Source organism: Microchirus variegatus (genome assembly GCF_963457635.1).
Source record: "Microchirus variegatus genome assembly, chromosome: 4".
NCBI classification, from domain to species: domain Eukaryota; kingdom Metazoa; phylum Chordata; class Actinopteri; order Pleuronectiformes; family Soleidae; genus Microchirus; species Microchirus variegatus.
In genome coordinates this window covers 28622957-28649509 of record NC_139805.1, presented here as the reverse complement: position 1 = coordinate 28649509, position 26553 = coordinate 28622957, and the positions used below count along the sequence as shown (strand labels likewise).

General features: G+C 47.6%; 1 protein-coding gene across 1 annotated transcript in view; it reads right to left on the bottom strand.

Annotated features, from left to right (window-relative positions):
• Positions 1-26553, bottom strand: part of LOC310926175 (uncharacterized protein) — a gene marked incomplete at both ends in the record, with an annotated part of 68258 nt that overhangs the window by 8897 nt on the left and 32808 nt on the right. The window contains 3 exons of the mRNA XM_083888275.1: positions 2952-3472; positions 15083-15155; positions 15783-16058. Coding sequence (XP_083744401.1) covers positions 2952-3472; positions 15083-15155; positions 15783-16058 — 870 coding nt within the window. The remainder of the gene's footprint in view (positions 1-2951; positions 3473-15082; positions 15156-15782; positions 16059-26553) is intronic.

The window sequence follows — 26553 nt, the reverse complement described above, 5'->3', positions numbered from 1 at the left end:
GTTGTGGTAGTTGGTGCAGTAGTTGTAGTGGTTGGTGCAGTAGTTGTAGTGGTTGGTGCAGAAGTTGTAGTGGTTGGTGCAGTAGTTGTGGTAGTAGGTGCAGTAGTTGTGATGGTTGGTGCAGTTGTTGTGGTAGTTGGTGCAGTAGTTGTAGTGGTTGGTGCAGTAGTTGTAGTGGTTGGTGCAGTAGTTGTAGTGTTTGGTGCAGTAGTTGTTGGGGCAGTAGTTGTTGTGGTTGGTACAGAAGTTGTGGTTGGTGCAGTCGCTGTAGTGGTTGGTGCAGTAGTTGTGGTAGTTGGTGCAGTAGTTGTGATGGTTGGTGCAGTAGTTGTGATGGTTGGTGCAGTAGTTGTGGTCTGGGCAGTAGTTGTAGTGGTTGGTGCAGTTGGGACAGTAGTTGTAGTGGTTGGTGCAGTAGTTGTGGTAGTTGGTGCAGTCATTGTTGTGGTTGGTGCAGTAGTTGTAGTTGGGGCAGCAGTTGTGGTAGTTGGTGCAGAAGTTGTAGTTGTTGGTTCAGTAGTTGTAGTCGTTGGTGCAGTAGTTGTGATGGTTGGTGTAGTTGTTGTGGTAGTTGGTGCAGTAGTTGTGGTTGGTGAAGTTGTTGTTGGGGCAGTTGTTGTTGTTGCAGTAGTTGTGGTTGGTGCAGTAGTTGTAGTGGTTGGTGCAGTAGTTGTGGTAGTTGGTCCAGTAGTTGTGATGGTTGGTGCAGTAGTTGTGATGGTTGGTGCAGTAGTTGTGGTAGTTGGTGCAGTAGTTGTGGTTGGTGCAGTAGTTGTAGTGGTTGGTGCAGTTGGGATAGTCGTTGTAGTAGTTGGTGCAGTAGTTGTGGTTGGTTCAGTAGTTGTAGTTGGTGCAGTTGTTGTGGTAGTTGGTGCAGTAGTTGTGGTTGGGGCAGTAGTTGTAGTGGTTGGTGCAGTAGTTGTAGTGGTTGGTGCAGTAGTTGTGGTTGGTGCAGTAGATGCAGTTATTGGTGCAGTAGTTGTGGTAGTTGGTGCAGTAGTTGTGGTTGGGGCAGTAGTTGAAGTGGTTGGTGTAGTAGTTGTAGTGGTTGTTGCAGTTGTTGTGGTAGTTGGTGCAGTAGTTGTGGTTGGTGCAGCAGTTGTAGTTGTTGGGGCAGGAGTTGTTGTGGTTGGTGCATTAGTTGTGATGGTTGGGGCAGAAGTTGTAGTGGTTGGTGCAGTAGTTGTGGTAGTTGGTGCACTAGCTGTGGTTGGGGCTGTAGTTGTTGTGGTTGGTGCAGAAGTTGTAGTAGGGGCAGTAGTTGTGGTAGTTGATGCTGTAGTTGTAGTTGTTGGGGCAGGAGTTGTAGTGGTTGGTGCAGTAGTTGTGGTAGTTGGTGCAGTAGCTGTGGTTGGTGCTGTAGTTGTTGTGGTTGGTGCAGAAGTTGTAGTTGGGGCAGTAGTTGTTGTTGTTGGTGCAGTAGTTGTAGTTGTTGGGGCAGGAGTTGTTGTGGTTCGTGCAGCGGTTGTGGTGGTTGGGGCAGTAGATGTGGTAGTTGGTTCAGTAGTTGTAGTTGGTGCAGTAGTTGTGGTTGGCGTAGTAGTTGTAGTGATTGGTGCAGTAGTAGCAGTGGTTGGGGCAGTAGTTGTAGTGGTTGGTGCAATTGTTGTAGTGGTTGGTGCAGTAGTTGTGGTAGTTGGTGCAGTAGTGGTGATGGATGGTGCAGTTGTTGTGGTAGTCAGTGCAGTTGTTGTGGTTGGGGCAGTAGTTGTAGTGGTTGGTGCAGTAGTTGTGGTAGTTGGTTCAGTAGTTGTAGTTGGTGCAGTAGTTGTAGTCGTTGGTGCAGTAGTTGTCATGGTTGGTGCAGTTGTGGTACTTGGTGCAGTAGTTGTGGTTGGTGCAGTTGTTGTTGGGGCAGTTGTAGTTGTTGCAGTAGTTGTGGTTGGTGCAGTAGTTGTTGTGGTTGGTGCAGTAGTTGTAGTGGTTGGTGCAGTAGTTGTGGTAGTTGGTCCAGTAGTTGTGATGGTTGGTGCAGTAGTTGTGATAGTTGGTGCAGTAGTTGTGGTAGTTGGTGCAGTAGTTGTGGTTGGGGCAGTAGTTGTAGTGGTTGGTGCAGTTGGGATAGTAGTTGTAGTAGTTGGTGCAGTAGTTGTGGTCGTTGGTGCAGTAGTTGTGGTTGGCGCAGTAGTTGTAGTTGTTGTGGTAGTTGGTGCAGTAGTTGTGGTTGGGGCAGTAGTTGAAGTGGTTGGTGTAGTAGTTGTAGTGGTTGTTGCAGTTGTTGTGGTAGTTGGTGCAGTAGTGGTGATGGTTGGTGCAGTTGTTGTGGTAGTAAGTGCAGCTGTTGTGGTTGGGGCAGTAGTTGTTGTGGTTGGTGCAGTAGTTGTGATGGTTGGGGCAGAAGTTGTGGTGGTTGGTGCAGTAGTTGTGGTAGTTGGTGCACTAGCTGTGGTTGGGTCTGTAGTTGTTGTGGTTGGTGCAGAAGTTGTAGTAGGGGCAGTAGTTGTGGTAGTTGATGCTGTAGTTGTAGTTGTTGGGGCAGGAGTTGTAGTGGTTGGTGCAGTAGTTGTGGTAGTTGGTGCAGTAGCTGTGGTTGGTGCAATTGTTGTAGTGGTTGGTGCGGTAGTTGTGGTAGTTGGTGCAGTAGTGGTGATGGTTGGTGCAGTTGTTGTGGTAGTCAGTGCAGTTGTTGTGGTTGGGGCAGTAGTTGTAGTGGTTGGTGCAGTAGTTGTGGTAGTTGGTTCAGTAGTTGTAGTTGGTGCAGTAGTTGTAGTCGTTGGTGCAGTAGTTGTGATGGTTGGTGCAGTTGTGGTACTTGGTGCAGTAGTTGTGGTTGGTGCAGTTGTTGTTGGGGCAGTTGTAGTTGTTGCAGTAGTTGTGGTTGGTGCAGTAGTTGTTGTGGTTGGTGCAGTAGTTGTAGTGGTTGGTGCAGTAGTTGTGGTAGTTGGTCCAGTAGTTGTGATGGTTGGTGCAGTAGTTGTGATAGTTGGTGCAGTAGTTGTGGTAGTTGGTGCAGTAGTTGTGGTTGGGGCAGTAGTTGTAGTGGTTGGTGCAGTTGGGATAGTAGTTGTAGTAGTTGGTGCAGTAGTTGTGGTCGTTGGTGCAGTAGTTGTGGTTGGCGCAGTAGTTGTAGTTGTTGTGGTAGTTGGTGCAGTAGTTGTGGTTGGGGCAGTAGTTGAAGTGGTTGGTGTAGTAGTTGTAGTGGTTGTTGCAGTTGTTGTGGTAGTTGGTGCAGTAGTGGTGATGGTTGGTGCAGTTGTTGTGGTAGTAAGTGCAGCTGTTGTGGTTGGGGCAGTAGTTGTTGTGGTTGGTGCAGTAGTTGTGATGGTTGGGGCAGAAGTTGTAGTGGTTGGTGCAGTAGTTGTGGTAGTTGGTGCACTAGCTGTGGTTGGGGCTGTAGTTGTTGTGGTTGGTGCAGAAGTTGTAGTAGGGGCAGTAGTTGTGGTAGTTGATGCTGTAGTTGTAGTTGTTGGGGCAGGAGTTGTAGTGGTTGGTGCAGTAGTTGTGGTAGTTGGTGCAGTAGCTGTGGTTGGTGCTATAGTTGTTGTGGTTGGTGCAGAAGTTGTAGTTGGGGCAGTAGTTGTTGTAGTTGGTGCAGTAGTTGTAGTTGTTGGGGCAGGAGTTGTGGTTCGTGCAGTGGTTGTGGTGGTTGGGGCAGTAGATGTGGTAGTTGGTTCAGTAGTTGTAGTTGGTGCAGTAGTTGTGGTTGGCGCAGTAGTTGTAGTGATTGGTGCAGTAGTAGCAGTGGTTGGGGCAGTAGTTGTAGTGGTTGGTGCAATTGTTGTAGTGGTTGGTGCAGTAGTTGTGGTAGTTGGTGCAGTAGTGGTGATGGTTGGTGCAGTTGTTGTGGTAGTCAGTGCAGTTGTTGTGGTTGGGGCAGTAGTTGTAGTGGTTGGTGCAGTAGTTGTGGTAGTTGGTTCAGTAGTTGTAGTTGGTGCAGTAGTTGTAGTCGTTGGTGCAGTAGTTGTGATGGTTGGTGCAGTTGTGGTACTTGGTGCAGTAGTTGTGGTTGGTGCAGTTGTTGTTGGGGCAGTTGTAGTTGTTGCAGTAGTTGTGGTTGGTGCAGTAGTTGTTGTGGTTGGTGCAGTAGTTGTAGTGGTTGGTGCAGTAGTTGTGGTAGTTGGTCCAGTAGTTGTGATGGTTGGTGCAGTAGTTGTGATAGTTGGTGCAGTAGTTGTGGTAGTTGGTGCAGTAGTTGTGGTTGGGGCAGTAGTTGTAGTGGTTGGTGCAGTTGGGATAGTAGTTGTAGTAGTTGGTGCAGTAGTTGTGGTCGTTGGTGCAGTAGTTGTGGTTGGCGCAGTAGTTGTAGTTGTTGTGGTAGTTGGTGCAGTAGTTGTGGTTGGGGCAGTAGTTGAAGTGGTTGGTGTAGTAGTTGTAGTGGTTGTTGCAGTTGTTGTGGTAGTTGGTGCAGTAGTGGTGATGGTTGGTGCAGTTGTTGTGGTAGTAAGTGCAGCTGTTGTGGTTGGGGCAGTAGTTGTAGTGGTTGGTGCAGTAGTTGTGGTAGTTGGTTCAGTAGTTGTAGTTGGTGCAGTAGTTGTAGTCGTTTGTGCAGTAGTTGTTGTGGTTGGTGCAGAAGTTGTAGTAGGGGCAGTAGTTGTGGTTGGTGCAGTAGTTGTAGTTGTTGGGGCAGGAGTTGTAGTGGTTGGTGCAGAAGTTGTAGTAGGGGCAGTAGTTGTGGTAGTTGATGCTGTAGTTGTAGTTGTTGGGGAAGGAGTTGTAGTGGTTGGTGCAGTAGTTGTGGTAGTTGGTGCAGTAGCTGTGGTTGGTGCAGTAGTTGTAGTCGTTGGTGCAGTAGTTGTGATGGTTGGTGCAGTTGTTGTGGTAGTTGGTGCAGGAGTTGTTGTGGTTCGTGCAGTGGTTGTGGTGGTTGGGGCAGTAGATGTGGTAGTTGGTTCAGTAGTTGTAATTGTTGGGGCAGGAGTTGTTATGGTTCGTGCAGTGGTTGTGGTGGTTGTGGCAGTAGATGTGGTAGTTGGTTCAGTAGTTGTAGTTGGTGCAGTAGTTGTGGTTGGCACAGTAGTTCTAGTGATTGGTGCAGTAGTAGCAGTGGTTGGGGCAGTAGTTGTAGTGGTTGGTGCAATTGTTGTAGTGGTTGGTGCAGTAGTTGTGGTAGTTGGTGCAGTAGTTGTGATGGTTAGTGCAGTTGTTGTGGTAGTCAGTGCAGTTGTTGTGGTTGGGGCAGTAGTTGTAGTGGTTGGTGCAGTAGTTGTGGTAGTTGGTTCAGTAGTTGTAATTGGTGCAGTAGTTGTAGTCGTTGGTGCAGTAGTTGTAATGGTTGGTGCAGTTGTTGTGGTAGTTGGTGCAGTAGTTGTGGTTGGTGCAGTAGTTGTTGTGGTTGGTGCAGTAGTTGAAGTGGTTGGTGCAGTAGTTGTGGTAGTTGGTCCAGTAGTTGTGACGGTTGGTGCAGTAGTTGTGATGGTTGGTGCAGTAGTTGTGGTAGTTGGTGCAGTAGTTGTGGTTGGGGCAGTAGTTGTAGTGGTTGGTGCAGTTGGGATAGTAGTTGTAGTAGTTGGTGCAGTAGTTGTGGTAGGTGGTGTAGTAGTTGTAGTTGTTGGGGCAGTAGTTGTGGTAGTTGGTTCAGTAGTTGTAGTTGGTGCAGTTGTTGTGGTAGTTGGTTCAGTAGTTGTAATTGGTGCAGTAGTTGTAGTCGTTGGTGCAGTAGTTGTGATGGTTGGTGCAGTTGTTGTGGTAGTTGGTGCAGTAGTTGTGCTTGGTGCTGTAGTTGTTGTGGTTGGTGCAGTAGTTGTAGTGGTTGGTGCAGTAGTTGTGGTAGTTGGTCCAGTAGTTGTGATGGTTGGTGCAGTAGTTGTGATGGTTGGTGCAGTAGTTGTGGTAGTTGGTGCAGTAGTTGTGGTTGGGGCAGTAGTTGTAGTGGTTGGTGCAGTTGGGATAGTAGTTGTAGTAGTTGGTGCAGTAGTTGTGGTTGGGGCAGTAGTTGTAGTGGTTGGTGCAGTAGTTGTAGTGGTTGGTGCAGTAGTTGTGGTTGGCGCAGTAGTTGTAGTTATTGGTACAGTAGTTGTCGTGGTAATTGGTGCAGTAGTTGTGGTTGGGGCAGTAGTTGAAGTGGTTGGTGTAGTAGTCGTAGTGGTTGTTGCAGTTGTTGTGGTAGTTGGTGCAGTAGTTGTGGTTGGTGCAGTATTTGTGGTAGTTGGTGCACTAGCTGTGGTTGGTGCTGTAGTTGTGGTTGGTGCAGAAGTTTCAGTAGGGGCAGTAGTTGTGGTAGTTGATGCTGTAGTTGTAGTTGTTAGGGCAGGAGTTGTGGTGGTTGGTGCAGTAGTTGTGGTAGTTGGTGCAGTAGCTGTGGTTGGTGCTGTAGTTGTTGTGGTTGGTGCAGAAGTTGTAGTTGGGGCAGTAGTTGTGGTAGTTGGTGCAGTAGTTGTAGTTGTTGGGGCAGGAGTTGTTGTGGTTGGTGCAGTGGTTGTCGTGGTTGGGGCAGTAGATGTGGTAGTTGGTTCAGTAGTTGTAGTTGGTGCAGTAGTTGTGGTTGGCGCAGTAGTTGTAGTGATTGGTGCAGTAATAGCAGTGGTTAGGGCAGTAGTTGTAGTGGTCGGTGCAATTGTTGTAGTGGGTGGTGCAGTTGTTGTGGTAGTCAGTGCAGTTGTTGTGGTTGGGGTTGTAGTTGTAGTGGTTGGTGCAGTAGTTGTAGTGGTTGGTGCAGTTGTTGTTGGGGCAGTTATAGTTGTTGCAGTAGTTGTGGTTGCTGCAGTAGTTGTGGTTGGTGCAGAGGTTGTAGTGGTTGGTGCAGTAGTTGTGGTGGTTGGTGCAGTAGTTGTGATGGTCGGTGCAGTAGTTGTGGTAGTTGGTGCAGAAGTTGTGGTCGGGGCAGTAGTTGTAGTGGTTGGTGCAGTTGGGATAGTATTTGTAGTAGTTGGTGCAGTAGTTGTGGTAGTTGGTGCATTAGTTGTGGTTGGGGCAGTAGTTGTAGTGGTTTGTGCAGTAGTTGAAGTGGTTCGTTCAGTAGTTGTGGTAGTTGGTCCAGTAGTTGTGATGGTTGGTGCAGTAGTTGTGATGGTTGGTGCAGTAGTTGTGGTAGTTGGTGCAGTAGTTGTGGTTGGGGCAGTAGTTGTAGTGGTTGGTGCAGTTGGGATAGTAGTTGTAGTGGTTGGTGCAGTAGTTGTGGTTGGGGCAGTAGTTGTAGTGGTTGGTGCAGTAGTTGTAGTGGTTGGTGCAGTAGTTGTGGTTGGCGCAGTAGTTGTAGTTATTGGTACAGTAGTTGTCGTGGTAATTGGTGCAGTAGTTGTGGTTGGGGAAGTAGTTGAAGTGGTTGGTGTAGTAGTCGTAGTGGTTGTTGCAGTTGTTGTGGTAGTTGGTGCAGTAGTTGTGGTTGGTGCAGTATTTGTGGTAGTTGGTGCACTAGCTGTGGTTGGTGCTGTAGTTGTGGTTGGTGCAGAAGTTTCAGTAGGGGCAGTAGTTGTGGTAGTTGATGCTGTAGTTGTAGTTGTTAGGGCAGGAGTTGTGGTGGTTGGTGCAGTAGTTGTGGTAGTTGGTGCAGTAGCTGTGGTTGGTGCTGTAGTTGTTGTGGTTGGTGCAGAAGTTGTAGTTGGGGCAGTAGTTGTGGTAGTTGGTGCAGTAGTTGTAGTTGTTGGGGCAGGAGTTGTTGTGGTTGGTGCAGTGGTTGTCGTGGTTGGGGCAGTAGATGTGGTAGTTGGTTCAGTAGTTGTAGTTGGTGCAGTAGTTGTGGTTGGCGCAGTAGTTGTAGTGATTGGTGCAGTAATAGCAGTGGTTAGGGCAGTAGTTATAGTGGTCGGTGCAATTGTTGTAGTGGGTGGTGCAGTTGTTGTGGTAGTCAGTGCAGTTGTTGTGGTTGGGGTTGTAGTTGTAGTGGTTGGTGCAGTAGTTGTAGTGGTTGGTGCAGTTGTTGTTGGGGCAGTTATAGTTGTTGCAGTAGTTGTGGTTGCTGCAGTAGTTGTGGTTGGTGCAGAGGTTGTAGTGGTTGGTGCAGTAGTTGTGGTGGTTGGTGCAGTAGTTGTGATGGTCGGTGCAGTAGTTGTGGTAGTTGGTGCAGAAGTTGTGGTCGGGGCAGTAGTTGTAGTGGTTGGTGCAGTTGGGATAGTATTTGTAGTAGTTGGTGCAGTAGTTGTGGTAGTTGGTGCATTAGTTGTGGTTGGGGCAGTAGTTGTAGTGGTTTGTGCAGTAGTTGAAGTGGTTCGTTCAGTAGTTGTAGTGGTTGGTGCAGTAGTTGTAGTTGGGGCAGTAGTTGTGGTAGTTTGTGCAGTAGTTGTGGTGGTTGGTGCAGAAGTTGTAGTTGTTGATGCAGTAGTTGTGGTGGTTGGGGCAGAAGTTGTAGTGGTTGGGGCAGAAGTTGTAGTTGTTGGTGCAGTAGTTGTGGTTGGTGCAGGAGTTGTAGTTGTTGATGCAGTAGTTGTCGTGGTTGGTGCAGAAGTTGTTATGGTTGGCGCAGCATTTGTGGTTGGGGCAGTAGTTGTGGTTGGTGCAGGAGTTGTAGTTGTTGATGCAGTAGTTGTCGTGTTTGGTGCAGAAGTTGTTATGGTTTGCGCAGCATTTGTGGTTGGGGCAGTAGTTGTGGTTGGTGCAGGAGTTGTAGTTGTTGATGCAGTAGTTGTCGTGGTTGGTGCAGAAGTTGTTTTGGTTGGCGCAGCATTTGTGGTTGGGGCAGTAGTTGTGGTTGGTGCAGGAGTTGTAGTTGTTGATGCAGTAGTTGTGGTGGTTGGGGCAGAAGTTGTAGTGGTTGCGGCAGAAGTTGTAGTTGTTGGTGCAGTAGTTGTGGTTGGGGCAGTAGTTGTGGTTGGTGCAGGAGTTGTAGTTGTTGATGCAGTAGTTGTCGTGGTTGGTGCAGAAGTTGTTTTGGTTGGGGCAGAAGTTGTAGTTGTTGGTGCAGTAGTTGTGGTGGGGGCAGTAGTTGTGGTTGGTGCAGGAGTTGTGGTGGTTGGTGCAGTAGTAGTAGTGGTTGGTGCAGTAGTTGTTATGGTTGGTCCAGCATTTGTGGTTGGGGCAGTAGTTGTGGTTGGTGCAGGAGTTGTAGTTGTTGATGCAGTAGTTGTCGTGGTTGGTGCAGAAGTTGTAGTTGTTAATGCAGTAGTTGTGGTGGTTGGGGCAGAAGTTGTAGTGGTTGGGGCAGAAGTTGTAGTTGTTGGTGCAGTAGTTGTGGTAGTTGTGATGGTTGGTGCAGTTGTTGTGGTAGTTGGTGCAGTAGTTGTGGTTGGGGCACTAGTTATAGTGGTTTGTGCAGTAGTTGAAGTGGTTCGTTCAGTAGTTGTAGTGGTTTGTGCAGTAGTTGTAGTTGGGGCAGTAGTCGTTGTAGTTTGTGCAGTAGTTGTGGTGGTTGGTGCAGAAGTTGTAGTTGTTGATGCAGTAGTTGTGGTGGTTGGGGCAGAAGTTGTAGTGGTTGGGGCAGAAGTTGTAGTTGTTGGTGCAGTAGTTATGGTAGTTGTGATGGTTGGTGCAGTTGTTGTGGTAGTTGGTGCAGTAGTTGTGGTTTGGGCAGTAGTTATAGTGGTTTGTGCAGTAGTTGAAGTGGTTCGTTCAGTAGTTGTAGTGGTTGGTGCAGTAGTTGTAGTTGGGGCAGTAGTTGTGGTAGTTTGTGCAGTAGTTGTGGTGGTTGGTGCAGAAGTTGTAGTTGTTGATGCAGTAGTTGTGGTGGTTGGGGCAGAAGTTGTAGTTGTTGGGGCAGTAGTTGTTGTAGTTGGGGCTGTAGTTGTTGTGGTTGGTGCAGAAGTTGTAGTTGTTGGTGCAGTAGTTGTAGTGGTTGGTGTTGTAGTTGTTGGTGCAGTAGTTGTAGTGGTTGGTGCAGTAGTTGTAGTTGGGGCAGTTGTTGTGGTAGTCGGTGCAGTAGCTTGGGTTGGTGCAGTAGTTGTTGTGGTTGGTGCAGTAGTTGTAGTTGTTGTTGCAGTAGTTGTAGTGGTTGGTGTTGTAGTTGTTGGTGCAGTAGTTGTAGTGGTTTGTGCAGTAGTTGTAGTTGGGGCAGTTGTTGTGGTAGTCGGTGCAGTAGCTTGGGTTGGTGCAGTAGTTGTTGTGGTTGGTGCAGTAGTTGTAGTTGTTGGTGCAGTAGTTGTAGTGGTTGGTGTTGTAGTTGTTGGTGCAGTAGTTGTAGTGGTTGGTGCAGTAGTTGTAGTTGGGGCAGTTGTTGTGGTAGTCGGTGCAGTAGCTTGGGTTGGTGCAGTAGTTGTTGTGGTTGGTGCAGTAGTTGTAGTTGTTGTTGCAGTAGTTGTAGTTGTTGGGGCAGTAGTTGTGGTAGTTGGTTCAGTAGTTGTAGTGGTTGGTGCAGTTGTTGGGGCAGTAGTTGTGGTTGGTGCAATAGTTGTGGTTGGTGCAGTAGCTGTAGTGGTTGGTGCAGTAGTTGTGGTAGTTGGTGCAATAGTTGTGATGTTTGGTGTAGTAGTTGTAGTTGTTGGGGCAGTAGTTGTAGTGGTTGGTGCAGTTGGGATAGTAGTTGTAGTGGTTGGTGCAGTAGTTTTGGTAGTTGGTGCAGTAGTTGTAGTGGTTGGTGCAGTAGTTGTGGTTGGCACAGTAGTTGTAGTGGTTGGTGCAGAAGTTGTAGTGGTTGGTGCAGTAGTTGTGGTAGTTGGTGCAGTAGTTGTGATGGTTGATGTAGTTGTAGTGGTAGTTGGTGCAGTAGTTGTAGTAGTTGGTGCAGTAGTTGTAGTGGTTGGTGCAGTTGTTGTTTGGGCAGTATTTGTAGTGGTTGGTGCAGTAGTAGTGGTAGTTGGTGCAATAGTTGTGATGGTTGGTGTATTAGTTGTAGTTGTTGGGGCAGTAGTTGTAGTGGTTGGTGCAGTTGAGATAGTAGTTGTAGTGGTTGGTGCAGTAGTTGTGGTAGTTGGTGAAGTCATTGTTGTGGTTGGTGCAGTCGTTGTAGTTGGGGCAGTAGTTGTGGTAGTTGGTGCAGAAGTTGTAGTTGTTGGTGCAGCAGTTGTAGTTGTTGGGACAGTAGTTGTGGTAGTTGGTTCAGTAGTTGTAGTGGTTGGGGCAGTAGTTGTAGTGGTTGGTTCAGTAGTTGTAGTGGTTGGTGCAGTAGTTGTCGTGGTTGGTGCAGTTGTTGTTGGGGCAGTAGTTGTTGTGGTTGGTGCAGTAGCTGTAGTGGTTGGTGCAGTAGTTGTGGTAGTTGGTGCAATAGTTGTGATGGTTGGTGTAGTAGTTGTAGTGGTTGGGGCAGTAGTTGTTGTGGTTGGTGCAGTAGTTGCAGTGGTTGGTGCAGTAGCTGTGGTTGGCACAGTAGTTGTAGTTATTGGTGCAGTAGTAGTAGTGGTTGGTGCAGAAGTTGTGATGGTTGGTGCAGTTGTTGTTTGGGCAGTTGTAGTTGTTTCAGTAGTTGTGGTTGATGCAGTAGTTGTAGTTATTGGTGCAGTAGTAGTGGTTGGGTCAGTGGTTGTAGTGGTTGGTGCAGAAGTTGTAGTGGTTGGTGCAGTAGTTGTGGTAGTTGGTGTAGTAGTTGTGATGGTTGGTGCAGTTGTTCTGGTAGTTGGTGCAGTAGTTGTAGTGGTTGGTGCAGTTGTGGGGGCAGTAGTAGTTGTGGTTGGTGCAGTAGCTGTAGTGGTTGGTGCAGTAGTTGTGGTAGTTGGTGCAATAGTTGTGATGGTTGGTGCAGTAGTTGTAGTTGTTGAGGCAGTGGTTGTGATCGGGGCAGTAGTTGTAGTGGTTGGTGCAGTTGGGATAGTAGTTGTTGTGGTTGGTGCAGTAGTTGTGGTAGTTGGTGCAGTCATTGTTGTGGTTGGTGCAGTAGTTGTAGTTGGGGCAGTAGTTGTGGTAGTTTTAGTAGTTGTAGTTGGTGCAGTAGTTGTGGTTGACGCAGTAGTTGTTGTTATTGGTGCAGTAGTTGTGGTAGTTGGTGCAGTAGCTGTGGTTGGTGGTGTAGTTGTTGTGGTTGGGCTAGACATTGTAGTTGGCGCAGTAGTTGGTGCAGTAGTTGTGGTTGGCGCAGTAGTTGTGGTTGGCGCAGTAGTTGTAGTTATTGGTGCAGTAGTAGTAGTTGTTGGGGCAGTAGTTGTAGTGATAGGTGCAGTAGTTGTAGTGATAGGTGCAGTAGTTGTAGTGGTTGGTGCAGTAGTTGTAGTGGTTGGTGCAGTAGTTGAAGTATTTGGGGCAGTAGTTGTGGTAGTTGATGCAGAAGTTGTAGTTGTTGGTGCAGTTGTTGTTGGGGCAGTTGTAGTTGTTGCAGTAGTTGTGGTAGTTGGTGCAGTCGTTGTTGTGGTTGGTGCAGTAGTTGTAGTTGGGGCAGTAGTTGTGGTAGTTGGTGCAGAAATTGTAGTTGTTGGTGCAGCAGTTGTAGTTATTGGGGCAGTAGTTGTGGTAGTTGGTTCAGTAGTTGTAGTGGTTGGGGCAGTAGTTGTAGTGGTTGGTGCAGTAGTTGTAGTGGTTGGTGCAGTAGTTGTAGTGGTTGGTGCAGTTGTTGTTGGGGCAATAGTTGTTGTGGTTGGTGCAGTAGTTGTGGTTGGTGCAGTAGCTGTAGTGGTTGGTGCAGTAGTTGTGGTAGTTGGTGCAATAGTTGTGATGGTTGGTGTAGTAGTTGTAGTTGTTGGGGCAGTAGTTGTGGTTGGTGCAGTTGGGATAGTAGTTGTAGTGGTTGGTGCAGTAGTTTTGGTAGTTGGTGCAGTAGTACTAGTGGTTGTGGCAGTAGTTGTAGTGGTTGGTGCTGTAGTTGCAGTGGTTGGTGCAGTAGTTGTGGTTGGCACAGTAGTTGTAGTTATTGGTGCAGTAGTAGTAGTGGTTGGGGCAGTAGTTGTAGTGGTTGTTGCAGAAGTTGTGATGGTTGGTGCAGTTGTTGTTGGGGCAGTTGTAGATGTTGCAGTAGTTGTGGTTAATGCAGTAGTTGTAGTTATTGGTGCAGAAGTTGTAGTGGTTGGTGCAGTAGTTGTGGTAGTTGGTGCAGTAGTTGTGATGGTTGGTGCAGTTGTTGTGGTAGTTGGTGCAGTAGTTGTAGTGGTTGGTGCAGTAGTTGTAGTGGATGGTGCAGTTGTTGGGCCAGTAGTTGTGGTTGGTGCAGTAGTTGTGGTAGTTGGTTCAGTCATTGTTGTGGTTGGTGCAGTAGTTGTGGTTTGGGCAGTAGTTGTAATGGTTGGTGCAGTTGCTGTGGCAGTTGGTGCAGTAGCTGTAGTGGTTGGTGCAGTAGCTATAGTGGTTGGTGCAGTAGTTGTGGTAGTTGGTGCAATAGTTGTGATGGTTGGTGCAGTAGTTGTAGTGATTGGGGCAGTAGTTGTGGTCGGGGCAGTAGTTGTAGTGGTTGGTGCAGTTGGGATAGTAGTTGTAGTGGTTGGTGCAGTAGTTGTGGTAGTTGGTGCAGTCATTGTTGTGGTTGGTGCAGTAGTTGTAGTTGGGGCAGTAGTTGTGGTAGTTGGTGCAGAAGTTGTAGTAGTTGGTGCAGCAGTTGTGGTTGACGCAGTAGTTGTTGTTATTGGTGCAGTAGTTGTGGTAGTTGGTGCAGTAGCTGTGGTAGGTGGTTTAGTTGTTGTGGTTGGTGTAGACGTTGTAGTTTGCACAGTAGTTGGTGCAGTAGTTGTGGTTGGCGCAGTAGTTGTGGTTGGTGCAGTAGTTGTAGTAATTGGTGCAGTAGTAGTAGTGGTTGGGGCAGTAGTTGTAGTGGTTGGTGCAGTAGTTGTAGTGGTTGGTGCAGTAGTTGTGGTTGACATAGTAGTTGTAGTTATTGGTGCAGTTGTTGTACTGGTTGGTGCAGAAGTTGTGATGGTTGGTGCAGTTGTTGTTGGGGCAGTTGTAGTTGTTGCAGTAGTTGTGGTTGATGCAGTAGTTGTGGTTGGTGCAGTAGTTGTAGTGGTTGGTGCAGAAGTTGTAGTTGTTGGTGCAGTAGTTGTAGTGGTTGGTGCAGTAGTTGTAGTTGGGGCAGTAGTTGTGGTAGTTTGTGCAGTAGTTGTGGTAGTTTGTGCACCAACTACCACAGTTGTTGTTGTAGTTGGTGCAGTAGTTGTGGTTGGTGCAGTGGTTGTTGTGGTTGGTGCAGTAGTTGTAGTTGTTGTTGCAGTAGTTGTAGTTGTTGGGGCAGTAGTTGTGGTAGTTGGTTCAGTAGTTGTAGTTGGTGCAGTTGTTGTGGTAGTTGGTGCAGTAGTTGTGGTTGGGGCAGTAGTTGTGGTGGTTGGGGCAGAAGTTGTAGTGGTTGTTGCAGTAGTTGTGGTAGTTGGTGCAGTAGTTGTAGTTGGGGCAGTAGTTGTGGTAGTTGGTGCAGTTGGGATAGTAGTTGTAGTGGTTGGTGCAGTAGTTGTGGTAGTTGGTGCAGTAGTTGTAGTTGGGGCAGTAGTTGTGGTAGTTGGTGCAGTTGGGATAGTAGTTGTAGTGGTTGGTGCAGTAGTTGTGGTAGTTGGTGCAGTCGTTGTTGTGGTTGGTGCAGTAGTTGTAGTTGGTGGTGCAGTAGTTGTAGTGTTAGTTGGTGCAGAAGTTGTAGTTGTTGGTGCAGTTGTTGTTGGGGCAGTTGTAGTTGTTGCAGTAGTTGTGGTAGTTGGTGCAGTCGTTGTTGTGGTTGGTGCAGTAGTTGTAGTTGGGGCAGTAGTTGTGGTAGTTGGTGCAGAAATTGTAGTTGTTGGTGCAGCAGTTGTAGTTATTGGGGCAGTAGTTGTGGTAGTTGGTTCAGTAGTTGTAGTGGTTGGGGCAGTAGTTGTAGTGGTTGGTGCAGTAGTTGTAGTGGTTGGTGCAGTAGTTGTAGTGGTTGGTGCAGTTGTTGGGGAAATAGTTGTTGTGGTTGGTGCAGTAGTTGTGGTTGGTGCAGTAGCTGTAGTGGTTGGTGCAGTAGTTGTGGTAGTTGGTGCAATAGTTGTGATGGTTGGTGTAGTAGTTGTAGTTGTTGGGACAGTAGTTGTGGTTGGTGCAGTTGGGATAGTAGTTGTAGTGGTTGGTGCAGTAGTTTTGGTAGTTGGTGCAGTAGTACTAGTGGTTGTGGCAGTAGTTGTAGTGGTTGGTGCTGTAGTTGCAGTGGTTGGTGCAGTAGTTGTGGTTGGCACAGTAGTTGTAGTTATTGGTGCAGTAGTAGTAGTGGTTGGGGCAGTAGTTGTAGTGGTTGGTGCAGAAGTTGTGATGGTTGGTGCAGTTGTTGTTGGGGCAGTTGTAGTTGTTGCAGTAGTTGTGGTTGATGCAGTAGTTGTAGTTATTGGTGCAGAAGTTGTAGTGGTTGGTGCAGTAGTTGTGGTAGTTGGTGCAGTAGTTGTGATGGTTGGTGCAGTTGTTGTGGTAGTTGGTGCAGTAGTTGTAGTGGTTGGTGCAGTAGTTGTAGTGGATGGTGCAGTTGTTGGGGCAGTAGTTGTGGTTGCTGCAGTAGTTGTGGTAGTTGGTTGAGTCATTGTTGTGGTTGGTGCAGTAGTTGTGGCAGTTGGTGCAGTAGTTGTAGTGGTTGGTGCAGTAGCTATAGTGGTTGGTGCAGTAGTTGTGGTAGTTGGTGCAATAGTTGTGATGGTTGGTGCAGTTGTTGTGGCAGTTGGTGCAGTAGTTGTAGTGGTTGGTGCAGTAGCTATAGTGGTTGGTGCAGTAGTTGTGGTAGTTGGTGCAATAGTTGTGATGGTTGGTGCAGTAGTTGTAGTTATTGGGGCAGTAGTTGTAGTGGTTGGTGCAGTTGGGATAGTAGTTGTAGTTTTTGGTGCAGTAGTTGTGGTAGTTGGTGCAGTCATTGTTGTGGTTGGTGCAGTAGTTGTAGTTGGGGCAGTAGTTGTGGTAGTTGGTGCAGAAGTTGTAGTAGTTGGTGCAGCAGTTGTGGTTGACGCAGTAGTTGTTGTTATTGGTGCAGTAGTTGTGGTAGTTGGTGCAGTAGCTGTGGTAGGTGGTTTAGTTGTTGTGGTTGGTGTAGACATTGTAGTTTGCACAGTAGTTGGTGCAGTAGTTGTGGTTGGCGCAGTAGTTGTGGTTGGTGCAGTAGTTGTAGTAATTGGTGCAGTAGTAGTAGTGGTTGGGGCAGTAGTTGTAGTGGTTGGTGCAGTAGTTGTAGTGGTTGGTGCAGTAGTTGTGGTTGACATAGTAGTTGTAGTTATTGGTGCAGTTGTTGTACTGGTTGGTGCAGAAGTTGTGATGGTTGGTGCAGTTGTTGTTGGGGCAGTTGTAGTTGTTGCAGTAGTTGTGGTTGATGCAGTAGTTGTGGTTGGTGCAGTAGTTGTAGTGGTTGGTGCAGAAGTTGTAGTTGTTGGTGCAGTAGTTGTAGTGGTTGGTGCAGTAGTTGTAGTTGGGGCAGTAGTTGTGGTAGTTTGTGCAGTAGTTGTGGTTGGTGCAGTAGTTGTTGTGGTTGGTGCAGTAGTTGTAGTTGTTGTTGCAGTAGTTGTAGTTGTTGGGGCAGTAGTTGTGGTAGTTGGTTCAGTAGTTGTAGTTGGTGCAGTTGTTGTGGTAGTTGGTGCAGTAGTTGTGGTTGGGGCAGTAGTTGTGGTGGTTGGGGCAGAAGTTGTAGTGGTTGTTGCAGTAGTTGTGGTAGTTGGTGCAGTAGTTGTAGTTGTTGTTGCAGTAGTTGTAGTTGTTGGGGCAGTAGTTGTGGTAGTTGGTTCAGTAGTTGTAGTTGGTGCAGTTGTTGTGGTAGTTGGTGCAGTAGTTGTGGTTGGTGCAGTAGTTGTTGTGGTTGGTGCAGTAGTTGTAGTTGTTGTTGCAGTAGTTGTAGTTGTTGGGGCAGTAGTTGTGGTAGTTGGTTCAGTAGTTGTAGTTGGTGCAGTTGTTGTGGTAGTTGGTGCAGTAGTTGTGGTTGGGGCAGTAGTTGTGGTGGTTGGGGCAGAAGTTGTAGTGGTTGTTGCAGTAGTTGTGGTAGTTGGTGCAGTAGTTGTAGTGGTTGGTGCAGTAGTTGTAGTGGATGGTGCAGTTGTTGGGGCAGTAGTTGTGGTTGCTGCAGTAGTTGTGGTAGTTGGTTGAGTCATTGTTGTGGTTGGTGCAGTAGTTGTGGCAGTTGGTGCAGTAGTTGTAGTGGTTGGTGCAGTAGCTATAGTGGTTGGTGCAGTAGTTGTGGTAGTTGGTGCAATAGTTGTGATGGTTGGTGCAGTTGTTGTGGCAGTTGGTGCAGTAGTTGTAGTGGTTGGTGCAGTAGCTATAGTGGTTGGTGCAGTAGTTGTGGTAGTTGGTGCAATAGTTGTGATGGTTGGTGCAGTAGTTGTAGTTATTGGGGCAGTAGTTGTGGTTGGGGCAGTAGTTGTAGTGGTTGGTGCAGTTGGGATAGTAGTTGTAGTTTTTGGTGCAGTAGTTGTGGTAGTTGGTGCAGTCATTGTTGTGGTTGGTGCAGTAGTTGTAGTTGGGGCAGTAGTTGTGGTAGTTGGTGCAGAAGTTGTAGTAGTTGGTGCAGCAGTTGTGGTTGACGCAGTAGTTGTTGTTATTGGTGCAGTAGTTGTGGTAGTTGGTGCAGTAGCTGTGGTAGGTGGTTTAGTTGTTGTGGTTGGTGTAGACATTGTAGTTTGCACAGTAGTTGGTGCAGTAGTTGTGGTTGGCGCAGTAGTTGTGGTTGGTGCAGTAGTTGTAGTAATTGGTGCAGTAGTAGTAGTGGTTGGGGCAGTAGTTGTAGTGGTTGGTGCAGTAGTTGTAGTGGTTGGTGCAGTAGTTGTGGTTGACATAGTAGTTGTAGTTATTGGTGCAGTTGTTGTACTGGTTGGTGCAGAAGTTGTGATGGTTGGTGCAGTTCTTGTTGGGGCAGTTGTAGTTGTTGCAGTAGTTGTGGTTGATGCAGTAGTTGTGGTTGGTGCAGTAGTTGTAGTGGTTGGTGCAGAAGTTGTAGTTGTTGGTGCAGTAGTTGTAGTGGTTGGTGCAGTAGTTGTAGTTGGGGCAGTAGTTGTGGTAGTTTGTGCAGTAGTTGTGGTTGGTGCAGTAGTTGTTGTGGTTGGTGCAGTAGTTGTAGTTGTTGTTGCAGTAGTTGTAGTTGTTGGGGCAGTAGTTGTGGTAGTTGGTTCAGTAGTTGTAGTTGGTGCAGTTGTTGTGGTAGTTGGTGCAGTAGTTGTGGTTGGGGCAGTAGTTGTGGTGGTTGGGGCAGAAGTTGTAGTGGTTGTTGCAGTAGTTGTGGTAGTTGGTGCAGTAGTTGTAGTTGTTGTTGCAGTAGTTGTAGTTGTTTGGGCAGTAGTTGTGGTAGTTGGTTCAGTAGTTGTAGTTGGTGCAGTTGTTGTGGTAGTTGGTGCAGTAGTTGTGGTTGGTGCAGTAGTTGTTGTGGTTGGTGCAGTAGTTGTAGTTGTTGTTGCAGTAGTTGTAGTTGTTGGGGCAGTAGTTGTGGTAGTTGGTTCAGTAGTTGTAGTTGGGGCAGTAGTTGTGGTAGTTGGTGCAGTTGGGATAGTAGTTGTAGTGGTTGGTGCAGTAGTTGTGGTAGTTGGTGCAGTAGATGTAGTGGTTGGTGCAGTAGTTGTGGTAGTTGGTGCAGTTGGGATAGTAGTTGTAGTGGTTGGTGCAGTAGTTGTGGTAGTTGGTGCAGTCGTTGTTGTGGTTGGTGCAGTAGTTGTAGTTGGTGGTGCAGTAGTTGTAGTGTTAGTTGGTGCAGAAGTTGTAGTTGTTGGTGCAGTTGTTGTTGGGGCAGTTGTAGTTGTTGCAGTAGTTGTGGTAGTTGGTGCAGTCGTTGTTGTGGTTGGTGCAGTAGTTGTAGTTGGGGCAGTAGTTGTGGTAGTTGGTGCAGAAATTGTAGTTGTTGGTGCAGCAGTTGTAGTTATTGGGGCAGTAGTTGTGGTAGTTGGTTCAGTAGTTGTAGTGGTTGGGGCAGTAGTTGTAGTGGTTGGTGCAGTAGTTGAAGTGGTTGGTGCAGTAGTTGTAGTGGTTGGTGCAGTTGTTGGGGAAATAGTTGTTGTGGTTGGTGCAGTAGTTGTGGTTGGTGCAGTAGCTGTAGTGGTTGGTGCAGTAGTTGTGGTAGTTGGTGCAATAGTTGTGATGGTTGGTGTAGTAGTTGTAGTTGTTGGGACAGTAGTTGTGGTTGGTGCAGTTGGGATAGTAGTTGTAGTGGTTGGTGCAGTAGTGTTGGTAGTTGGTGCAGTAGCACTAGTGGTTGTGGCAGTAGTTGTAGTGGTTGGTGCTGTAGTTGCAGTGGTTGGTGCAGTAGTTGTGGTTGGCACAGTAGTTGTAGTTATTGGTGCAGTAGTAGTAGTGGTTGGGGCAGTAGTTGTAGTGGTTGGTGCAGAAGTTGTGATGGTTGGTGCAGTTGTTGTTGGGGCAGTTGTAGTTGTTGCAGTAGTTGTGGTTGATGCAGTAGTTGTAGTTATTGGTGCAGAAGTTGTAGTGGTTGGTGCAGTAGTTGTGGTAGTTGGTGCAGTAGTTGTGATGGTTGGTGCAGTTGTTGTGGTAGTTGGTGCAGTAGTTGTAGTGGTTGGTGCAGTAGTTGTAGTGGATGGTGCAGTTGTTGGGGCAGTAGTTGTGGTTGCTGCAGTAGTTGTGGTAGTTGGTTGAGTCATTGTTGTGGTTGGTGCAGTAGTTGTGGCAGTTGGTGCAGTAGTTGTAGTGGTTGGTGCAGTAGCTATAGTGGTTGGTGCAGTAGTTGTGGTAGTTGGTGCAATAGTTGTGATGGTTGGTGCAGTTGTTGTGGCAGTTGGTGCAGTAGTTGTAGTGGTTGGTGCAGTAGCTATAGTGGTTGGTGCAGTAGTTGTGGTAGTTGGTGCAATAGTTGTGATGGTTGGTGCAGTAGTTGTAGTTATTGGGGCAGTAGTTGTAGTGGTTGGTGCAGTTGGGATAGTAGTTGTAGTTTTTGGTGCAGTAGTTGTGGTAGTTGGTGCAGTCATTGTTGTGGTTGGTGCAGTAGTTGTAGTTGGGGCAGTAGTTGTGGTAGTTGGTGCAGAAGTTGTAGTAGTTGGTGCAGCAGTTGTGGTTGACGCAGTAGTTGTTGTTATTGGTGCAGTAGTTGTGGTAGTTGGTGCAGTAGCTGTGGTAGGTGGTTTAGTTGTTGTGGTTGGTGTAGACATTGTAGTTTGCACAGTAGTTGGTGCAGTAGTTGTGGTTGGCGCAGTAGTTGTGGTTGGTGCAGTAGTTGTAGTAATTGGTGCAGTAGTAGTAGTGGTTGGGGCAGTAGTTGTAGTGGTTGGTGCAGTAGTTGTAGTGGTTGGTGCAGTAGTTGTGGTTGACATAGTAGTTGTAGTTATTGGTGCAGTTGTTGTACTGGTTGGTGCAGAAGTTGTGATGGTTGGTGCAGTTGTTGTTGGGGCAGTTGTAGTTGTTGCAGTAGTTGTGGTTGATGCAGTAGTTGTGGTTGGTGCAGTAGTTGTAGTGGTTGGTGCAGAAGTTGTAGTTGTTGGTGCAGTAGTTGTAGTGGTTGGTGCAGTAGTTGTAGTTGGGGCAGTAGTTGTGGTAGTTTGTGCAGTAGTTGTGGTTGGTGCAGTAGTTGTTGTGGTTGGTGCAGTAGTTGTAGTTGTTGTTGCAGTAGTTGTAGTTGTTGGGGCAGTAGTTGTGGTAGTTGGTTCAGTAGTTGTAGTTGGTGCAGTTGTTGTGGTAGTTGGTGCAGTAGTTGTGGTTGGGGCAGTAGTTGTGGTGGTTGGGGCAGAAGTTGTAGTGGTTGTTGCAGTAGTTGTGGTAGTTGGTGCAGTAGTTGTAGTTGTTGTTGCAGTAGTTGTAGTTGTTGGGGCAGTAGTTGTGGTAGTTGGTTCAGTAGTTGTAGTTGGTGCAGTTGTTGTGGTAGTTGGTGCAGTAGTTGTGGTTGGTGCAGTAGTTGTTGTGGTTGGTGCAGTAGTTGTAGTTGTTGTTGCAGTAGTTGTAGTTGTTGGGGCAGTAGTTGTGGTAGTTGGTTCAGTAGTTGTAGTTGGTGCAGTTGTTGTGGTAGTTGGTGCAGTAGTTGTGGTTGGGGCAGTAGTTGTGGTGGTTGGGGCAGAAGTTGTAGTGGTTGTTGCAGTAGTTGTGGTAGTTGGTGCAGTAGTTGTAGTTGGGGCAGTAGTTGTGGTAGTTGGTGCAGTTGGGATTGTAGTTGTAGTGGTTGGGGCAGTAGTTGTGGTAGTTGGTGCAGTAGTTGGAGTTGGGGCAGTAGTTGTGGTAGTTGGTGCAGTTGGGATAGTAGTTGTAGTGGTTGGTGCAGTAGTTGTGGTAGTTGGTGCAGTCGTTGTTGTGGTTGGTGCAGTAGTTGTAGTTGGTGGTGCAGTAGTTGTAGTGTTAGTTGGTGCAGAAGTTGTAGTTGTTGGTGCAGTAGTTGTAGTCGTTGGTGCAGTAGTTGTGATGGTTGGTGCAGTTGTTGTGGTAGTTGGTGCAGTAGTTATGGTCGGTGCAGTTTTTGGGAAAGTTGTAGTTGTTGCAGTAGTTGTGGTTGGTGCAGTAGTTGTTGTGGTTGGTGCAGTAGTTGTAGTTGTTGTTGTTGTTGCAGTAGTTGTAGTTGTTGGGGCAGTAGTTGTGGTAGTTGGTGCAGTAGTTGTAGTTGTTGGGGCAGGAGTTGTTGTGGTCGGTGCAGTAGTTGTGGTGGTTGGGGCAGAAGTTGTAGTGGTTGGTGCAGTAGTTGTGGTAGTTGGTGCACTAGCTGTGGTTGGTGCTGTAGTTGTTGTGGTTCGTGCAGAAGTTGTAGTAGGGGCAGTAGTTGTGGTAGTTGATGCTGTAGTTGTAGTTGTTGGGGCAGGAGTTGTAGTGGTTGGTGCAGTAGTTGTGGTCGTTGGTGCAGTAGCTGTGGTTGGTGCTGTAGTTGTTTTGGTTGGTGCAGTAGTTGTGGTTGGTGCAGTAGTTGTTGTTGTTGGTGCAGTAGTTGTAGTGGTTAGTGCAGTAGTTGTGGTAGTTGGTCCAGTAGTTGTGATGGTTGGTGCAGTAGTTGTGATGGTTGGTATAGTAGTTGTGGTAGTTGGTGCAGTAGTTGTGGTTGGGGCAGTAGTTGTAGTGGTTGGTGCAGTTGGGATAGTAGTTGTGGTAGTTGGTGCAGTAGTTGTGGTAGTTGGTGCAGTAGCTGTGGTTGGTGGTGTAGTTGTTGTGGTTGGTGCAGACGTTGTAGTTGGGGCAGTAGTTGTAGTTGTTGGGGCAGAAGTTGTGGTAGTTGGTTCAGTAGTTGTAGTTGGTGCAGTTGTTGTGGTAGTTGGTGCAGTAGTTGTGGTTGGGGCAGTAGTTGTAGTGGTTGATGCAGGAGTTGTAGTGGTTGGTGCAGTAGTTGTGGTTGGCGCAGTAGTTGTGGTAGTTGATGCTGTAGTTGTAGTTGTTGGGGCATGAGTTGTAGTGGTTGGTGCAGTAGTTGTGGTAGTTGGTGCAGTAGCTGTGGTTGGTGCTGTAGTTGTTTTGGTTGGTGCAGAAGTTGTAGTTGGGGCAGTAGTTGTGGTAGTTGGTGCAGTAGTTGGGGCAGGAGTTGTGGTGGTTGGTGCAGACATTGAAGTTGAGGCAGTAGTTGTGGTAGTTGGTGCAGTAGCTGTGGTTGGTGCCGTAGTTGTTTTGGTTGGTGCAGAAGTTGTAGTTGGGGCAGTAGTTGTGGTAGTTGGTGCAGTAGTTGGGGCAGGAGTTGTGGTGGTTGGTGCAGACGTTGAAGTTGAGGCAGTAGTTGTGGTAGTTGGTGCAGTAGCTGTGGTTGGTGCAGTAGTTGTTGTGGTTGGTGCAGTAGTTGTATTTGTCGGGGCAGTTGTTGTGGTTGTTGGTTCAGTAGTTGTAGTTGGTGCAGTAGTTGTGGTAGTTGGTTCAGTAGTTGTAGTTGGTGCAGTAGTTGTGGTTGGCACAGTAGTTGTGGTTGGCGCAGTAGTTGTAGTTATTGGTGCAGTAGTAGTAGTGGTTGGGGCAGTAGTTGTAGCGGTTGGTGCAGTAGTTATGGTTGGTGCAGTAGTTGTAGTTGGGGCAGTAGTTGTGGTAGTTGGTTCAGTAGTTGTAGTTGGTGCAGTAGTTGTGGTTGGCACAGTAGTTGTAGTTATTGGTGCAGTAGTTGTAGAGGTTGGGTCAGTAGTTGTAGTGGTTGGTGCAGAAGTTGTAGTGGTTGGTGCAGAAGTTATGATAGTTGGTGCAGTTGTTGTTGGGGCAGTTGTAGTTGTTGCAGTAGTTGTGGTTGGTGCAGTAGTTGTTGTGGTTGGTGCAGTAGTTGTAGTGGTTGGTCCAGTAGTTGTGGTTGGTGCAGTAGTTGTTGTGGTTGGTGCAGTAGTTGTGGTAGTTGGTCCAGTAGTTGTGATGGTTGGTGCAGTAGTTGTGATGGTTGGTGTAGTAGTTGTGGTAGTTGGTGCAGTAGTTGTGGTTGGGGCAGTAGTTGAAGTGGTTGGTGCAGTTGGGATAGTAGTTGTAGTAGTTGGTGCAGTAGTTGTGGTAGTTGGTGCAGTAGCTGTGGTTGGTGGTGTAGTTGTGTTTGGTGCAGATGTAGTTGGGGCAGTAGTTGTGGTAGTTGGTGCAGTAGTTGTGGTTGGTGCAGTAGTTGTTGTGGTTGGTGCAGTAGTTGTAGTTGTTGTTGCAATAGTTGTAGTTGTTGGGGCAGTAGTTGTAGTAGTTGGTTCAGTAGTTGTAGTTGGTGCAGTTGTTGTGGTAGTTGGTGCAGTAGTTGTGGTTGGGGCAGTAGTTGTAGTGGTTGGTGCAGTAGTTGTAGTGGTTGGTGCAGTAGTTGTGGTTGGCGCAGTAGTTGTAGTTATTGGTGCAGTAGTTGTTGTGGTAGTTGGTACAGTAGTTGTGGTTGGGGCATCAGTTGTAGTGGTTGGTGCAGTAGTTGTAGTGGTTGTTGCAGTTGTTGTGGTAGTTGGTGCAGTTGTTGTGGTTGGTGCAGTAGTTGTAGTTGTTGGGGCAGGAGTTGTTGTGGTTGGTGCAGTAGTTGTGGTGGTTGGGGCAGAAGTTGTAGTGGTTGGTGCAGTAGTTGTGGTAGTTGGTGCACTAGCTGTGGTTGGTGCTGTAGTTGTTGTGGTTGGTGCAGAAGTTGTAGTAGGGGCAGTAGTTGTGGTAGTTGATGCTGTAGTTGTTGGGGCAGGAGTTGTAGTGGTTGGTGCAGTAGTTGTGGTAGTTGGTGCAGTAGCTGTGGTTGGTGCTATAGTTGTTTTGGTTGGTGCAGAAGTTGTAGTTGTAGTAGTTGGTGCAGTAGTTGTAGTTGTCGGGGCAGGAGTTGTTGTGGTTGGTGCAGTGGTTGTGGTGGTTGGGGCAGTAGATGTGGTAGTTGGTTCAGTAGTTGTAGTTGGTGCAGTAGTTGTGGTTGGCGCAGTAGTTGTAGTGATTGGTGCAGTAGTAGCAGCGGTTGGGGCAGTAGTTGTAGTGGTTGGTGCAGTAGTTGTAGTGGTTGGTGCAGTTGTTGGGGCAGTTGTAGTTGTTGCAGTAGTTGTGGTTGCTGCAGTAGTTGTGGTTGGTGCAGTATTTGTAGTGGTTGGTGTAGAAGTTGTGGCCGTTGGTGCAGTTGTTGTGGTAGTTGGTGCAGTAGTTGTGGTTGGTGCCGTAGTTGTGGTTCGCACAGTAGTTGTGGTTGGCGCAGTAGTTGTAGTTATTGGTGCAGTAGTAGTAGTGGTTGGGGCAGTAGTTGTAGTGGTTGTTGCAGTAGTTGTGGTTGGTGCAGTAGTTGTGGTTGGTGCAGTAGTTGTAGTGGTTGGTGCAGTAGTTGTGGTAGTTGGTAGAGTAGTTGTGGTCGGGGCAGTAGTTGTAGTGGTTGGTGCAGTTGGGATAGTAGTTGTAGTGATTGGTGCAGTAGTTGTGATGGTTGGTGCAGTAGTTGTTGTGGTTGGTGCAGTAGTTGTAGTTGTCGGGGCAGTTGTTGTGGTAGTTGGTTCAGTAGTTGTAGTTGGTGCAGTAGTTGTGGTTGGCACAGTAGTTGTGGTTGGCGCAGTAGTTGTAGTTATTGGTGCAGTAGTAGTAGTGGTTGGGGCAGTAGTTGTAGTGGTTGGTGCAGTAGTTGTTATGGTTGGTGCAGTAGTTGTAGTTGGGGCAGTAGTTGTGGTAGTTTGTTCAGTAGTTGTAGTTGGTGCAGTAGTTGTGGTTGGCGCAGTTGTTGTAGTTATTGGTGCAGTAGTAGTAGTGGTTGGGTCAGTAGTTGTAGTGGTTGGTGCAGAGGTTGTAGTGGTTGGTGCAGTAGTTGTGATAGTTGGTGCAGTAGTTTTGATGGTTGGTGCAGTTGTTGTGGTAGTTGGTGCAGTATTTGTAGTGGTTGGTGCAGTAGATGTAGTGGTTGGTGCAGTTGTTGTTGCGGCAGTAGTTGTGGTTGGTGCAATAGTTGTTGTGGATGGTGCAGTCGTTGTTGTGGTTGGTGCAGTAGTTGTAGTTGGGGAAGTAGTTGTGGTAATTGGTGCAGTAGTTGTTGTTATTGGTGCAGTAGTTGTGGTAGTTGGTGCAGTAGCTGTGGTTGGTGCAGTAGTTGTAGTTGTTGGGGCAGGAGTTGTTGTGGTTGGTGCAGTAGTTGTGGTGGTTAGGGCAGAAGTTGTAGTGGTTGGTGCAGTAGTTGTGGAAGTTGGTGCACTAGCTGTGGTTGGTGCTGTAGTTGTGGTTGGTGCAGAAGTTGTAGTGGTTGGTGCAGTAGTTGTGGTAGTTGGTGCAGTAGCTGTGGTTGGTGCTGTAGTTGTTGTGGTTGGTGCAGAAGTTGTAGTTGGGGCAGTAGTTGTGGTAGTTGGTGCAGTAGTTGTAGTTGTTGGGGCAAGAGTTGTTGTGGTTGGTGCAGTGGTTGTGGTGGTTGGGGCAGTAGATGTGGTAGTTGGTTCAGTAGTTGTAGTTGGTGCAGTTGTGGTTGGCGCAGTCGTTGTAGTGATTGGTGCAGTCGTAGCAGTGGTTGGGGCAGTAGTTGTAGTGGTTGGTGCAATTGTTGTAGTGGTTGGTGCAGTAGTTGTGGTAGTTGGTGTAGTAGTTGTGATGGTTGGTGCAGTTGTTGTGGTAGTCAGTGCAGTTGTTGTGGTTGGGGCAGGAGTTGTATCAGTTGGTGCAGTAGTTGTAGTGGTTGGTGCAGTTGTTGTTGGGGCAGTTGTAGTTGTTGCAGTAGTTGTGGTTGCTGCAGTAGTTGTTGTGGTTGGTGCAGTAGTTGTAGTGGTTGGTGCAGTAGTTGTGGTGGTTGGTGCAGTAGTTGTGATGGTTGGTGCAGTAGTTGTGGTAGGTGGTGCTGTAGTTGTGGTCGGGGCAGTAGTTGTAGTGGTTGGTGCAGTAGTTGTGGTGGTTGGTGCAGTAGTTGTGGTTGGCGCAGTAGTTGTAGTTATTGGTGCAGTAGTTGTTGTGGTGGTTGGTGCAGTAGTTGTGGTTGGGGCAGTAGTTGTAGTGGTTGGTGCAATTGTTGTAATGGTTGGTGCAGTAGTTGTGGTAGTTGGTGTAGTAGTTGTGATGGTTGGTGCAGTTGTTGTGGTAGTCAGTGCAGTTGTTGTGGTTGGGGCAGGAGTTGTAGTGGTTGGCGCAGTAGTTGTAGTTATTGGTGCAGTAGTTGTTGTGGTAGTTGGTGCAGTAGTTGTGGTTTGGGCAGTAGTTGTGGTGGTTGGGGCAGAAGTTGTAGTGGTTGGTGCAGTAGTTGTGGTAGTTGGTGCACTAGCTGTGGTTGGTGCTGTAGTTGTTGTGGTTGGTGCAGAAGTTGTAGTAGGGGCATTAGTTGTGGTAGTTGATGCTGTAGTTGTTGGGGCAGGAGTTGTAGTGGTTGGTGCAGTAGTTGTGGTAGTTGGTGCAGTAGCTGTGGTTGGTGCTGTAGTTGTTTTGGTTGGTGCAGAAGTTGTAGTTGTAGTAGTTGGTGCAGTAGTTGTAGTTGTCGGGGCAGGAGTTGTTGTGGTTGGTGCAGTGGTTGTGGTGGTTGGGGCAGTAGATGTGGTAGTTGGTTCAGTAGTTGTAGTTGGTGCAGTAGTTGTGGTTGGCGCAGTAGTTGTAGTGATTGGTGCAGTAGTAGCAGCGGTTGGGGCAGTAGTTGTAGTGGTTGGTGCAGTAGTTGTAGTGGTTGGTGCAGTTGTTGGGGCAGTT